The sequence below is a fragment of the Eucyclogobius newberryi genome, unplaced genomic scaffold, assembly GCF_026437365.1.
Source record: "Eucyclogobius newberryi isolate DKJ021-1_F unplaced genomic scaffold, fEucNew1.0.hap1 SCAF_8, whole genome shotgun sequence".
NCBI classification, from domain to species: Eukaryota; Metazoa; Chordata; class Actinopteri; order Gobiiformes; family Gobiidae; genus Eucyclogobius; species Eucyclogobius newberryi.
Window position 1 is genome coordinate 28,880,043 of NW_027316500.1, and position 17,110 is coordinate 28,897,152.

At 45.2% G+C, this 17,110-nt stretch overlaps 1 protein-coding gene across 1 annotated transcript in view; it reads left to right on the top strand.

Annotated features, from left to right (window-relative positions):
- The window catches only part of valopa (vertebrate ancient long opsin a), a 55,905-nt gene extending 51,620 nt beyond the window's left edge, over window positions 1-4,285 (top strand). The window contains exon 5 of the mRNA XM_072437401.1: window positions 4,033-4,285. Within this exon, the coding sequence (XP_072293502.1) occupies window positions 4,033-4,251 (219 nt within the window). The 3' untranslated portion in view covers window positions 4,252-4,285. The remainder of the gene's footprint in view (window positions 1-4,032) is intronic.
- Window positions 4,286-17,110: the final 12,825 nt, after the last annotated feature.

The window sequence follows — 17,110 nt, forward strand, 5'->3', positions numbered from 1 at the left end:
TTATGAAATTGTGTCATCTATTGTCCGATTTTAAACTGGGTTTCTCTGAATGCACAGAAGTCAGAAAATACTTTGAAGTACTTATACATGAACTACTCTCGACAGAGAAACAAAGAAGCGCCCGAGCATTACCTCCGTTGTCCCGTTGTGTACAATTTAGTTTCATTGAACTGGTTTAGACACATAACTAAACTCAGGTGCCGAGCCCTGACCCATTTCTGGCCCCGGCGTGAGAAGCTGGTTCAAATAATAGGTCAAATAGTCACTGCAGACAATAGACGGCAAAATGGCGTAATTAGAGGTAATTTTATTCTCAACGGCACCTTGTAAAGCAAATAATGTTTTCTGAGAATCGGTTGATAAGACGCCTTTGTTCCTCATTTCTTTACGGGCAATTATGAGTGTCATTACACTGCACAGACATTTCTTGGAAGCTTTATGGAGGTCATAATTTGAAAAGCTACAATAGGTTGATGTTTGTGTAATAAACTGCCTTCTTTTATCCTATTTTATCAGTACCTCGGTTACTACGATAGAAGTATGACCGTCTGTGCAGAGCGTGTTCCAAAATGCATGTGATCTTTGTGTTAGTTTAGCCCAGGGGCCTTCAACCTGAGGGCCACATTTTGAAACGTATACAGAGCAGGGGCCACACACAACAATGAAGTGAACCATTGGAAATTTGACATAGTTTTGATGCAGCTCCACATCTTTAATAAGACTTGTGACATTAATATTAGGCTGATATAACATAAACATGTTGGAATGTGTCCAATTTTACAGTAAAAAGTATTCATTTTGTGGTTTGGGCCAACTTAGCAGGAAGCCTGAGGGCCGCATTTGGCCCCCGGGCCACAGTTTGGACACCCCTGGTTGAGCGTTTATATTTCATTCTTCTCTAAAACGTTCTTGTTCCTGGATGTGTTTTTAAATGTGCACTTTTTTTTTAAAAAGTTAAAGACAAATGTAATCACAGATATAAGTGCAACATTTTGGAGAAAAACACTTCAGCTCGAGTATTTCTCTCACTGATGAATAATGACTCACGCTGTAAACATTGAGACTAAACCTGGACTAAGATGAAGTAAACCAAACCAAACCAGGACCAAACCAGGACCAAACCAAACCAGGACCAAACCAAACCAGGACCAAACCAGGACCAAACCAAACCAGGACCAAACCAAACCAGGACCAAACCAAACCAGGACCAAACCAGGACCAAACCAAACCAGGGCCAAACCAAACCAGGACCAAACCAGGACCAAACCAAACCAGGACCAAACCAGGACCAAACCAAACCAGGACCAAACCAGGACCAAACCAGGGCCAAACCAAACCAGGACCAAACCAGGACCAAACCAGGACCAAACCAAACCAGGGCCAAACCAAACCAGGACCAAACCAAACCAGGACCAAACCAGGACCAAACCAGGACCAAACCAAACCAGGACCAAACCAAACCAGGACCAAACCAGGACCAAACCAAACCAGGGCCAAACCAAACCAGGACCAAACCAGGACCAAACCAGGACCAAACCAAACCAGGGCCAAACCAAACCAGGACCAAACCAAACCAGGACCAAACCAGGACCAAACCAGGACCAAACCAAACCAGGACCAAACCAAACCAGGACCAAACCAGGACCAAACCAAACCAGGACCAAACCAAACCAGGGCCAAACCAAACCAGGACCAAACCAGGACCAAACCAGGACCAAACCAGGGCCAAACCAAACCAGGACCAAACCAGGACCAAACCAGGACCAAACCAGGGCCAAACCAAACCAGGACCAAACCAGGACCAAACCAGGACCAAACCAAACCAGGGCCAAACCAAACCAGGACCAAACCAGGACCAAACCAAACCAGGACCAAACCAGGACCAAACCAAACCAGGGCCAAACCAAACCAGGACCAAACCAGGACCAAACCAAACCAGGACCAAACCAGGACCAAACCAAACCAGGACCAAACCAGGACCAAACCAGGGCCAAACCAAACCAGGACCAAACCAGGACCAAACCAAACCAGGACCAAACCAGGACCAAACCAAACCAGGGCCAAACCAAACCAGGACCAAACCAGGACCAAACCAGGACCAAACCAGGGCCAAACCAAACCAGGACCAAACCAGGACCAAACCAGGACCAAACCAGGGCCAAACCAAACCAGGACCAAACCAGGACCAAACCAGGACCAAACCAGGACCAAACCAAACCAGGGCCAAACCAAACCAGGACCAAACCAAACCAGGACCAAACCAGGACCAAACCAAACCAGGACCAAACCAAACCAGGACCAAACCAAACCAGGACCAAACCAGGACCAAACCAGGACCAAACCAGGGCCAAACCAAACCAGGACCAAACCAGGACCAAACCAGGACCAAACCAGGACCAAACCAAACCAGGGCCAAACCAAACCAGGACCAAACCAGGACCAAACCAGGACCAAACCAAACCAGGGCCAAACCAAACCAGGACCAAACCAGGACCAAACCAAACCAGGACCAAACCAGGACCAAACCAAACCAGGGCCAAACCAAACCAGGACCAAACCAGGACCAAACCAAACCAGGGCCAAACCAAACCAGGACCAAACCAGGACCAAACCAGGACCAAACCAGGACCAAACCAGGACCAAACCAGGACCAAACCAAACCAGGGCCAAACCAAACCAGGACCAAACCAGGACCAAACCAGGACCAAACCAAACCAGGGCCAAACCAAACCAGGACCAAACCAGGACCAAACCAAACCAGGACCAAACCAGGACCAAACCAAACCAGGGCCAAACCAAACCAGGACCAAACCAGGACCAAACCAAACCAGGACCAAACCAGGACCAAACCAAACCAGGACCAAACCAGGACCAAACCAGGGCCAAACCAAACCAGGACCAAACCAGGACCAAACCAAACCAGGACCAAACCAGGACCAAACCAAACCAGGGCCAAACCAAACCAGGACCAAACCAGGACCAAACCAGGACCAAACCAGGGCCAAACCAAACCAGGACCAAACCAGGACCAAACCAGGACCAAACCAGGGCCAAACCAAACCAGGACCAAACCAGGACCAAACCAGGACCAAACCAGGACCAAACCAAACCAGGGCCAAACCAAACCAGGACCAAACCAAACCAGGACCAAACCAGGACCAAACCAAACCAGGACCAAACCAAACCAGGACCAAACCAAACCAGGACCAAACCAGGACCAAACCAGGACCAAACCAGGGCCAAACCAAACCAGGACCAAACCAGGACCAAACCAGGACCAAACCAGGACCAAACCAAACCAGGGCCAAACCAAACCAGGACCAAACCAGGACCAAACCAGGACCAAACCAAACCAGGGCCAAACCAAACCAGGACCAAACCAGGACCAAACCAAACCAGGACCAAACCAGGACCAAACCAAACCAGGGCCAAACCAAACCAGGACCAAACCAGGACCAAACCAAACCAGGGCCAAACCAAACCAGGACCAAACCAAACCAGGACCAAACCAGGACCAAACCAGGGCCAAACCAAACCAGGACCAAACCAGGACCAAACCAAACCAGGACCAAACCAGGACCAAACCAGGACCAAACCAGGACCAAACCAAACCAGGACCAAACCAGGACCAAACCAAACCAGGGCCAAACCAAACCAGGACCAAACCAGGACCAAACCAAACCAGGACCAAACCAGGACCAAACCAAACCAGGGCCAAACCAAACCAGGCCCAAACCAAACCAGCCCTAAACTAAACCAGACCCAAACCAAAGGTACATTCACACCTTCACACACATTCATCACATCAACATTGGGCCTAAACCAGGGCTAAACCCCAAACTAAACCTGGAATAGACCAGAACTAAACCACAACTAGAACAGGATTGACCCAAGTCCACATCAGGGCTTAAACGGGCTCAACTTAGGCCGTTATAAGTGTGAACAGACCCAGAGTCTACACCAGGACTCAATGAATGCACGTCTGTTATCTCTGCTGTGGCTCTTATCTCCATCTTTCTCTTCTGCCTCCAGTTCAGGAAGTGCCTGATCCAGCTCTTCACCGGCGCCATCTCTGACAACTTCAACCAGACATCGGAGCGGCCGGGCATCACCGCCGAGAGCCAGACGGGCGAAATGTCCGCCATCGCCGCCCGGATCCCCCTCGGCTCCCAGAAGTCCGACGACTCGCCGACCGAGTGCCGCTCGTTCGCGCAGCTGCCGATCGCGGAGAACAAAGTGTGTCCCATGTAACGGGCCGGGCCCCTCCTCACAGCTCCTCTCCATCGTGATCCCTCGTGCTCATCTCCTGTATAATGGGTCGTTTTTTCTGGTTTCCGATGTAAAATGAATAAATATGTCCCGGCAACCTTTCAAGAAAATGAAATACAAAGAGTTTGAAAGCTTGGACAGGGAAAATCAGCAATTGGGACGTACAGGCAATATTTATATTATTTTTGAATCCTTACATTTTTAATATACTTTGCTATATTTAAAAGTCTATATCTGGCATCTGGCCTCTAAACTCTTAAAGGACACATATCCTGCATTATTTGTGGTGTTAGTGGTGGTTAAACCTGCTCTAAAGGCACTTAAGACAATGTACACGCACACATCTTATCTGAGGCGTTTCCTAATCAGGACATAGTGTTAGCACGCCATCTACTGGCAGCAGAGGGAATTGCAAAGAGGAAATAAAAGATGACTTGCCTCAGTTGTAATGAAATAAAAGTGATGTTGGACTTAAAAACAGCAGGAGACCTCTGGATCTACAGATCTTACAGTTTTGTGAGGCTCAGAGGGAGAGGGTCCCGTAAACAAGCAGGAATGAAGCTAAATAGAACTCCTAGTATTTTTTTCATGAGGGAACAATCATATAAAACCGTTAAAAGCTCAGTAAACATGTTGCCTAATATTATGTCCTTTAAGAGTTTGAAATATTTTTTTGAAACATAAAAATCATCAATGTTCTTTATAATTGACTGCAATCACATGACGGTCATTAGCGATGACATAGCCGGTAAGCTAACGTCCGGCCTCTTAATAATTGCAACATTTAAACTTATTTCGTGCCAAACTGTACGAGAGTTTACTTCAGGGATCAGAAAACGCCCTCTCATCGCCGTTGTCCGTAGAAAGAGCTGTTTGGTCCCGTCACATTTCGTAGACGCTTTGCAAAGGGCACGACGGACATAAAGGACATTTAAAAACTGAAGTGCGAGCGCATGCATCTGCACCTTGATACAAAACGGAGATGAAAGGATGCTCTGAACCCTGCCCTTTAGGTACGTTGTAAATAACACCATGGCGGGGTGTTTGCTTGGCGCACCTGCTCCAGAGGAAACTCGCCCGGACCGGCTCACACCTGCCCCGCCTCGTGTGCGTTCACGTGAAATCCGTAAAGAGACAGGACTCCTACAGCCTCAGACTCGGACTCTACACAGGGATTTTCTTCAGCGCGTCCGAGCGTCCGTCCGCTCCGTGGGGGACGCAGACGAAGCGAGTTGTTTTCGTCCGGCGGAGGCGAGCGTCGGGGGTTTGGGACGATCCGGCCCGACGCTTTTGATGGGGAATGCAGACGGTCACAGAGACTCGGAGATGTGAAGAGCTCGGTTCCTCCGCCGGGACAAAGAAAGGACAATATATTCACGAGGAGTCGGGCGAGGGGTCCGCGACACAAACACTGTCAAAACACATTTCTGTATACTGTTCGGGCGGAGAAAGTGTTGTACTCGAGACCCGCCAGCGACCTTTGAAACCTCGTCATTAGACTCACTCCATTTTAGTTTGAGATGCAAAAGCTGATCTATTATGCTATTTTTGGGGATCTTTAGTATTTAACTCCAACATAATTTACATTTAGTTCAGAGTAAACTGCAATGTTGATCTAAAACAGCTTGATAATAGAAATGGGGGAATTGGCTTGCTGTCTTTTCATAGTGAACTCCCTTTTTGAGCCCAATATGTAGAGTCTGAATAGTTCTAATATTTGCAAGTAAGAGCAGAGCAGTGGGTGGAGATAGGGGGTAGGTGAAAACAGTATGTAAAACAGTAAGTGCTTCAAGTGTGCGAATGATAATGTTTAGGGTCCGCACCATTATAACATGGTTAAAGGCTCGTAAAAGTAGATTTGATATGTAATGTTCCCTTTAAATTGACATGGTTTACAAATGAGATTGTATAAAAGTCATCTTCAAATGTATTTAAGTACAAATTTAAGTGCTTTAAAATCAAATTCTCAGGACAAATCAAGTGCAGATTAAAAAAAAGAAAGAAAGATAAATACAAAAATCACAGGTCAACTTTTTAATTTGCAAATAAACTTTAGAATAAAAATATATATCAGAGTATAATAATTACTACAAACTTCCCTAAACAACAGACACAACCCACTGCTCTGTATGGGTTGGCGTCTAGTAAAAAAAAATACATATTTGCTTTGATAATCATGAGGTAGAAGCTGCATAAACACATTTGCATCGCCAAATCGTAACAGGGTCAAAAGCACAATCACAGCTCAGTTACAGGGAACTATTGAGTAACTGAACAAACTCGTACTGTAATTTAATATAAAGAAACTCTCCGCAATAACTAATGTCAAATGCTTCAAACGCCATCGAGCGAGCCCTTTCCTTTTGTCCCTTTTTTCTGCCCCTGATCCCGGTCTTGACTACAACACTCTCCAGCCTCTTTTGTCGCTCTCCTTTAGGCGCCGTGAACAACGACGCTCCTTTAATAGCCTCGCACAAGTGGCGTGAGCCCAGTAGTCGGGTCGACAGCAATATCGACGCCAAACCTCACTAAACGTCGGCGTTGTACGTGTCTTCGGTCTGTGGTGCATGTGTGTCGTGTTGGTCAAACGCAGTGGTGGCGGTGTTACAGTGGCAGTGCTGTCTCTTCGTAGTTTAGCTCCTTTTCGCATCAGCGTCATGACAACTCCGCATCTATGCACATCCAAGAGCAGAAACCACTTTTACCTAAAATACCTCGAAACTGTAGAACTTCAAGACGCGCATTATGTCACTTTTTGGGCGGGAAGATGTTGCGTTTACCTGGAACGTTCCGCAATATGACGATAAACATTAATGTATCTTAGTTTTAGTGCTAAAACTATAACTAATTGCAAAGAGATGACTTCTTACTGTGAACGGATCTGAACTGCAACTTTTCACAGCTTGTTCATCTGCATTAGTTAGATTAGTTTATCGCTCACAGTTTTGTATAATCTCTAGTGTTGCTCTTGACTACCATTAGCATCTTATGTTTCTTTAACTTAACATTATGTGGTTAAGAGCGTTTCATGCGACTGTCTTATCAAATAATGCCTTCGGGCAAAAAAAAAAAAAGTTTGATGTTCCCACACCAGGATTTGGTGTTGGCACTCCATCTACTGGCAGCAGAGGGAATTAGCATGAAGGGGAAAAACACATAAGCATGTAATGAACAACTCTGGCAATGATTAATGGGCTTATAACACTTAAAAAAGAGACTTCAAGATTTCTTCCCTTGACGACACAATTCTGGGAAAATTGAAACAGAGAGTTTTCTGAGGCTCAACGCCGCAGGAGCTCGTAAACAGACCTAATGGATGAAGATAAACACAACTTCAGGTGTGTTAAGTCTAAAGAATACAGTCTTAAGTCTAAAACGTACAACTCCAGTAGGTGGCGGTAATGTAACAATGTTCGATGCCAACCGCCATAAAACACAGAAGAAGAAGAAGAAACACGACATGGCTCATAAGACACAGCTAAACGCTCAAAAAAGACAGTTTTGCATGACATGTCCTTTAATACCGTACTGTGAAACGTTCCAGGCAAAGTAACATCATCTCCACGGAGACAAGCAGATGGTGAAACAATCAGGAAAAGTTACAGACCTTAACTTAAAGAGCCTGCACCCAATTTTGACCCATGAGTGACTGTTCCAGGTATTTCTCATCCATCTGATTCGATCAAAGTGTCGGATTTGATCTCCAGCTCTTCATTTTCAGCCGCTCTTACTACAAACTGCAGAGAACTGAACGAGAACAACTGAGAGTCAGGTGCAGGCAGGTGCAGGCCCTTTAAATATCTCGCTTCATTCATCAGTAACGTTCTGTCCACCACTTAATCTATATCGATTGATCTGAGACTCGCTTACTGAGACTTAATTGTCTTGTTTTTTCGCAGGTTAAATCCAAAGCGTCAAGGTTTTTTCTTCTTTTTTTTTTCACTTTAGATATCGATGTTGAAATGTGCGGGTGCGTCCGTCAGGAAACCCCCGGGACTGCGCTCAAAAGCGGCGCCTAATTGCAACGATGCATCACAGTGAATGACGGCATTTAACAGCTATTTGTTTCACGACTTCAAGAGAACAAGAAGGCGCTTTGTCGCGTCGCGGCCAAGTAACAAACGAATTACGGCGAGATTTTTCATCCAGTCACTTTGAGGAAGAAGAAGTCATCATTTACAAAAGAAAAAGCGGTTGTCATAATTATTTGTATTTATTTAGCGGCTTTCGTGACACTTGAAAAGACGTCAACAAATATGACCAAAAAACACTGAAAAAACACTGAAAAATGTCAAATCCGAGTGAAAAACCTATTACTATTCTCAATAAACTATCCATTGTTCTCTTTTTCTTAGATTTTTGTTCCTTCTTTTTTTCTCCATTGATTTTTGAAATAACAATAATAATATTTTTTTATTTAAAAAAAAAAAAAGAAAGTAAAATAGCATCTCTTGACAATTAAAAAACAAAAAATATAAAAAGAAAAGACATCACGACACAAATAGTCTGTTAAATTCGTCCATCATCAAATTGAGTCAGAATATTCTCGTTTTCAAAATGAGGAAAAAGTCGAACCGCGTAATCAAAATGGCGTCGATAAAAAGGGAAAAAAAGCTGCGTGACTGAAACCCGTGAATATGTTTTTGCATTTTCATCCAAACAACGAACTGAAACGACGTTGTAAATGTGTAATTGCGTTAAAACATCATTAATAAGTGAAGGTTTAGAAGACCCACCCTCACACGTAATGTCAAATGATGTTATATATCTCAATAGAACAGAGAATTCCAACATTTGAGTCTGCACTGGTTGGATTTTCACCACTTTGTCTTGGTTTATTACTTCCAATTTGATCTGAAAAAATCGAAATCTGTTCCAACTGGAAAACAAGCGCAGCGGCGCCGTCTATTTCTAGCGTCGTCCCTTTCTGATGCACGTTTAGCCACAACGGCGCGAGAAAAAGTAAAAAACGCGTGTTGTTCTGCGCGCGCTGGGCTGTCGCAAACGGCGGGACAGCGACGCGCGTTGGAACCGTCGCACGACCAACGACGAGCGATCAATCTCCGTCAGCGTAAACGCCAGCGCCCGGCCACGAACAGGGACCTCATCGCCCCGCCTCTGCAAACTGGCGCAACTGCTGCACAAAAGGCTTTCCCCCACGTAGCCTGACGGTCGCTCGACGGATGTGCGCGGTGCTAGCTTACCGTTTTGAATTCCTTAGCGTAGCGTTGCCCGTACAAAAATTTTCGCAACGTTTTCGTCTCAAGTTCTTCTGAAACCTTTATTTCCTGGCTCCTAAACGGTAAAACAAAGCACATTTTTACCACGTTAAACCTTAGAAAACGGCGCGTTCAAGGTGTTTTCGCTTCATGTGCGCGGGTTAAGGTCGATTCCCAAAATGTAAGACCATTTTTGGGTAGCACATTCATCGATCAGTGTCCGCTAAACGTTTAAACTGCACGCTTTTACATCACACGTGCTCCCGTGCGGTTTTATATTTCAGTTCGAACGACGTCAACCCACAACAGTAAGTAATTCAAATGCAGATTAGGCGGGTTTGAATGCCCTTTTACTCGTGTACACGTCCCTTTTTCTCCACGATTCCATTATCTCCACATGGCGTGACGTCGACTTGTATTATTTTGTACATATGTGTCATGAAGCTGTCTTGTTTCTCTATGCGTTTGTAAATGCATGCTGCTGCTGTCTGCATTAAAAGGATATTTTTGGCACAGCGACGTGGCTGCGCGGCTCTTGATTTGATAATAGGACGGTGGAGAGCGCTGATGGATGGTGTGATTAACAGGTTCAGAGCGACGCACCTCTTTTTGTGCCACATTAAGTCTGACAGGGGCGGGGAACCTGGCATTGACAGGTGATCTATTCCAAACCAAACTGATTCATTAGAGACGCACAGGCCGTTAAGCTAAAAGTGGCAACTCTGTTTGAGTCCGTGGAGATGTAGGTAACTAAAAGATGTACCGTATTTTCCCGGGGTGAAAAATCTACAAAAATAAAGCTTTTTTAAATGTATTAATTAATTTTTTTGACACAGACACTTTCCATGGAAATGTTGTTCCTTTTGCTGTAATATTCTATTAAAAAGTATCCATATTATTGATAAGGTTTTAACATTCTATTTCCATGGAATCAAGCCCATGAAGTTACGCTTTGTTGCTTTAAAGGACAAATATGATCCATTATTTGTCATGAGCCTTTAAACATGCTCCGGAGTAACTTTAGTATGGAATCATATCTTAGAATAATAACAAAAAGGTTTGTATTAAAAAGAAATATCTTGTGGACCTCTGTCGTTCCCTCCGGGACTAACCGAGCTTTGGCACCATCTACTGGCTGCAGAGGAAATGACACGTTTAAAAGCCTCTGAGGGGAGGGGCCTTTCTAACCACCATCCATCAAACCAGTGTGAAGGAAGCTAAATACTGCTCCAGATACGTTTATGACGAGGGAACAATCTTATGACAGTTCAAATCTCAAAAAGGTTTAGTTTAGAATAATATGTGTCCTTTAAACCAAAATGGACTGAAAATAAACCAGCCTTTAGGACCTTCAGGACCTTCAGTGGGACCTTCAGTGGGACCTTCAGTGGGACCTTCAGTGGGACCTTCAGGACCTTCAGGAGCAGTGAAGCCCCTCTGGACCCAAACCGGACCTTGAGTCGGGCTCAGGACCTTTTCACCTGGAGGTTTTGCTATTATGGGGGGGACACAGCCAGTGCTCTTAAAACACCACGATCACCCCGAGTCACGACTGGAATATTTATGTTGTTTATGGCCAAAGGTTCTGAAGAACAATCACAGCTTTAGAACATTCTGAACCAAGAGTCTGTGACGCAGGTCAGAGGAAAAAAGGGTTTATTTTCACATATGTTTTAAGGAAGGATAGTGAGTTTATAATGAAGATGTGAAGTACTTCAAAGATAAAAGATGAATTGAGGTGATGTTTTAGTGGCAGGTGCGTTTCAGAGCTGAAACAGAAGTCGTCCAGGTTCAGTAACGAGACAAAGGTTTGAAAATTGAGAACTGAACTTTGACTCGACGGCGGTTTATTTCAAATGGGGTAAAATAACAGGAAGTTTAATAAGTGGGAATTCAATCCCTCAGACGTTCTGGAACCATCAGGAGGAGCAGCTCTTCAAGGCAGATCTTTGACAGGAAGTGACATCACAGCAGGGACACTCGTTCCAGTCAAAGTTTATGCAGAATTTACAAAAAGAAACAAGTTTTTTGACTCTAAACATTAATTCACCAAAATAAATTTGCCCACGTATAGTTTTATTTGTCAAATACAATGTGTTTTTTATTTTCTATTTTTACAGTAGATGAGTTTTTGCCCAGTGTTTTCTGGGTAATTTCCTAGTGTGATGTCATTACAAACATAAACCTAAAACATGAGCTATTCAGGCATAACATTTTTATCATTTTTATCATTTATCTGCATTTTAGTTCCATGACTGGTCCTGTCACTTCAGCCTAAACCGACCTTGAACCTCGAATATGAACTTATTTTATTGCTTTTTCTCTGCGCTCTCATGTCGGGACCGGCCCGTGTTTGGGTCCTCCTCCTTCACCTCCTCCTCCTCCTTCACCTCCTCTTCCTCCTCCTTCTCCTCCACCTCTTCCTCCACCTCCACCACCGTCGGGACCAGCCCGTGTTTGGGTCCTCCTCCTCCTCCATCTCCTCCACCTCCTCCTTCTCCATTACCTCCTCCTCCACCTCCTCTTCTTCCTCCTCCATCTAATCCTCCTCCATCTCCTCTTCCATCTCCTCCACCTCCTCCTCCACCTCCTCTTCCTCCTCCATCTCCTCCTCCTTCTCCTCCTCCTTCACCTCCTCTTCCATCTCCTCCACCTTCTCCTTCTCATTACCTCCTCCTCCACCTCCTCTTCTTCCTCCTCCACCTCCTCTTCTTCCTCCTCCACCTCCTCTTCTTCCTCCTCCATCTCCTCCTCCTCCATTACCTCCTCCTCCACCTCCTCTTCTTCCTTCTCCATCTCCTCCTCCTCCATCTCCTCCTCCACCTCCTCTTCCATCTTCTCCACCTCCTCCTCCTCCTCCATTACCTCCTCCTCCACCTCCTCTTCTTTCTCCTCCACCTCCTCCTCCTCCTCCTCCTCCACCAACTCCTCCGCCCGTCGGGACCGGCCCGTGTTTGTCCCGTCTCGGTGATGAATTCGCCGTCAGCGCCGCTATAAACGCCTTGTCAAAAATGTAAATCCTTTTGCCACGGGACAGACGCCTTTGAGCAAGACACCGCCTTTCAACCGTCGCCCCGGACAACCCCTCACATCCCGCCGCCTCCTTTCGCCGTCATCCGTCCGTCTTTTCATCTTCAGACGGAGGAGAGAGGATCGATAGAATGATGAATGTCTTGTGGGCGGGTTTACTCGCGCCGGGTATTTTTAGAAAACACTTTCCAGACTCGATACTGCGCGATACAAATATTCTTTATTAAACGTACCACGGTTTTTTATACGTCATTCTTTTTGCACAAATCCATTCATCTTGCAAAAGAAAAGATGCTCTGCGCCGTTATTAGTATGCCCTCGTACACAATGTGATGTCACCATTTCTCGAATACGTAAAACGGTAAAAGTAAAAGTACACGACATTGAATGAGTTCAGGGAGTCACAGCCTGTTTAGAAGCAAATAAAAGAAGAGCTTTACAACATAAAATAAAGTCTAGATCATTAAAGCCATAATTAAGAATGGACTGGTCACACTTTATAATAACTACACTTAATTTACCTGAACAAATGGTTTATTAAGCATGATTCAGGCTTAGTAACTGCTTAATTAAGGTTTAGGTTTAAGAGTTTGGGTTAGAGTATTAGTTACTAATCCTGAATCATTCTTAAAAACGATTTGTTCACTATGAATTAAGTCGTCGGTCATGACTAAGGCAGGAACACTAAGGCAGGAACACTAAGGCAGGAACACGATTTACCGTATTTCCCGCACTATAAGGCGCATTGTCAATGAATGGTCTGTTTTTGATCATTTTTCATATATAAGGCTCATTAAGCGAAACAAAAGGTGTAGCACATAAAAATAATAAAAATGGCTTCGAGGTCAGTAAAGCACAACCAGAATAAATCCATAAATAAAGCGCACTGTTGTTGTTTTCTGAGTCCTGGTCCAGTGAGATTCTGAGTCCTGGTCCAGTGAGATTCTGAGTCCTGGTCCAGTGAGATTCTGAAACCCTACACAGAAACGTCCCGCGTCGTCTAGGAGTCTGAACTTCTCGTCGTGAAGCGAGAGGACTAACCACTGCGCCACACGTCCTTCACACATCCTTCACACGTCCTTCACACGTCCTTCACACCGCACACCGCACACGTCCTTCACACGTCCTTCACACTGCACACGTCCTTCACACGTCCTTCACACCGCACACTTCCCTCACACCGCACACGTCCTTCACACGTCCTTCACACCGCACACGTCCTTCACACGTCCTTCACACTGCACACGTCCTTCACACGTCCTTCACACCGCACACTTCCCTCACACCGCACACGTCCTTCACACGTCCTTCACACTGCACACGTCCTTCACACGTCCTTCACACTGCACACGTCCTTCACACGTCCTTCACACCGCACACCGCACACGTCCTTCACACTGCACACGTCCTTCACACGTCCTTCACACTGCACACGTCCTTCACACGTCCTTCACACTGCACTCGTCCTTCACACCGCACACGTCCTTCACACGTCCTTCACACTGCACACGTCCTTCACACGTCCTTCACACTGCACTCGTCCTTCACACCGCACATGTCCTTCACACGTCCTTCACACTGCACACGTCCTTCACACGTCCTTCACACTGCACTCGTCCTTCACACCACACACGTCCTTCACACCGCACACGTCCTTCACACGTCCTTCACACTGCACACGTCCTTCACACGTCCTTCACACTGCACACGTCCTTCACACGTCCTTCACACTGCACACGTCCTTCACACGTCCTTCACACTGCACTCGTCCTTCACACCACACACTTCCTTCACACCGCACACGTCCTTCACACGTCCTTCACACTGCACTCGTCCTTCACACCACACACGTCCTTCACACCGCACACGTCCTTCACACGTCCTTCACACTGCACACGTCCTTCACACGTCCTTCACACTGCACACGTCCTTCACACGTCCTTCACACTGCACACGTCCTTCACACGTCCTTCACACTGCACACGTCCTTCACACGTCCTTCACACCACACACGTCCTTCACACCGCACACGTCCTTCACACGTCCTTCACACCGCACACGTCCTTCACACGTCCTTCACACTGCACACGTCCTTCACACGTCCTTCACACTGCACACGTCCTTCACACGTCCTTCACACTGCACACGTCCTTCACACGTCCTTCACACCGCACACGTCCTTCACACCTCACACGTCCTTCACACTGCACACGTCCCTCACACCGCACACTTCCCTCACACTGCACAAGTCCTTCACAAAACGAAGCTAAAGACGAAGCTCCAGGTTTGGTTCTGATGAGATGAGGGGACCATGTGTCACCAACAGCCTCTTCAGTCTCTCCTCCTCTTCCTCCTCCTCCTCCTCCTCTTTCTTTCTCTTTCTCCTCCTTTTCCTCCACCTTGTTGATCTTTCAGGCCAAACGTTAAACTATTCTCTGCATCGCTCTCATTTGTGTCAGCTCCGTTTAGAATGATTAAAACAGTATTTACTTCCTTCATTTTGTCGAGCTGAACACTGAAGTCTCTGGATTAAAGGACCTTCTGCAAGTCAATATTTGGTGTTTATCTGCGTCTGGAGGAGAAACGTCCAGTGAGGACAAAAACAAGCCCCGCAGACTCGTGCGGGCGCGTGCAGGCTGGTGCAGACTCGTGCAGGCTCGTGCAGGCTCGTGCAGACTCGTGCAGGCTCGTGCAGGCTCGTGCAGGCTCATGCAGGCTCGTGCAGACTCGTGCAGGCTGGTGCAGACTCGTGCAGGCTCGTGCAGGCTCGTGCAGGCTCGTGCAGGCTCGTGCAGGCTCATGCAGGCTCGTGCAGACTCGTGCAGGCTCGTGCAGGCTCATGCAGGCTCGCGCAGCTCAGTGCGCTGAGGTCTGTCATTAGCATTCATAAAATAATAAAATATTAAATAAAACAGTCTTAAAATAAATAGACATTAAAATAAACAATGAAATAATACAAACATCAAGAAAGAACATATCATTTAAATACACATTTATCTCGTGTTAGCAGCAGCGGCTGGTGGTGCTGGGGCGCCGCCCCCTGTCAATCTGCCAACTACGTACATTTATTTGTTTCTAAAAACAATATAATTTATTCAGAAATATCTTATATTCTTATTAGTGTAAATGTGTAAAATAATAATATATATCCATATATATATAAATAGATATAGATGTATACTTTGTTTGCGCGGCGTGGTCTGCTGCGCAGTCTGCGTCCCTTTTCTACGTTCCCGTGAGGCGGTTTGAATAGCGCCCCAGAGCCTCATAGAAAATCAATGGGGATTTTTAGCCAATCAAATCACAATCAAAAGTGACTACGTCACTATGGTTTTCTCCAGAGGAAAATAGCGACTTTGAGGCGCTCCAGAAAGCTCCTTTTGAACGTAGTAGTTACGCCATGGAGCTACGCTTTTTACGCTAGAGACACAGACATGTGCGCGCGCCTACAGGAAGTGCCACACGCTGTGTTTTCCATGTTTACGTCTTAAAACTGCATCTACAGAGTCTGTGACAAAAGGTACGTCCAAAACGTTTTCTGGCTTTATTCATGTTGAAAGTGGCTGATTTCGTATCAATCCGAGCCGAGACATGTGTCTGTCAAACGCCGTGCTCCGTTACCATGACAACAAACACACAGTTTTTTAAAGTTTATTACTTGCATAAGGATTAAGTATCGCTTAACTATTGATAAAAATATGCTTTTGTTATTAGAAAACCCATGAAAGAAAGTCATAAATGACAACTTTCCAACAGCAAGTATTGTAGTATGTAGTTCAGGGACTTTTGTGCTTTTGGTTTGTGTTTTTATTTCCTCTTAATGTAGTAATGTCTACTGTGCACTATAAGTGACAGTATCACTGAGATTTTTGATTTGCTCTTTTGGAGTGGAAATAAAGTGTGTTTACTTAATTCATTCAGTTGTAAATGTGTTTTTAAGATATGAATCCAAACAGTCAATGTTAAACATTCCAATTTTGGACATTTCAAAAAAAAAAAAACACGGTTATGTTAAATAGCCCCCCCTATAATTTGTACCACCAGCCGCCACTGTGTGTTAGTGTAGTTTTATGCACACTCATAACTGCTAATGCCTCACACGGGTGGAAAAAGTACTATTACTTAAGTAAAGCAAATACTTCACTCAAATATTCGTCATGACATTGCGCCTTTTCTCGACTGCTTTTAGCGACAGCCTGTTCAGATTGATAAATGTGCCGAACTCTCAGGTGACATCTGGTTGCTGGGCAACGAGCTGGGAGGCGGGACCAAAAACACATGCACTATTAAAAACACGCAAACTTTAAATACATGCAACACTAAAACAGTATCTTTGCACCAGTGGACACTTCTACTCTTTTTGATGTTCAGTGTGTCAATATATATCATATGTATATGTATATGTATATGTATATGTATGTATGTATATATATATATATATATATATATATATATATATATATTCTATCTCCATTGTATTCTATTATAAGCACTTTGCATGTGTTTCTTTATCTTAGAGTCGTGCGCGTTAGAAACCTGCTTCTAAAACCCGATATCAGGCTGTTTATGGCAGGGACTCCCTCTGTGTCCTA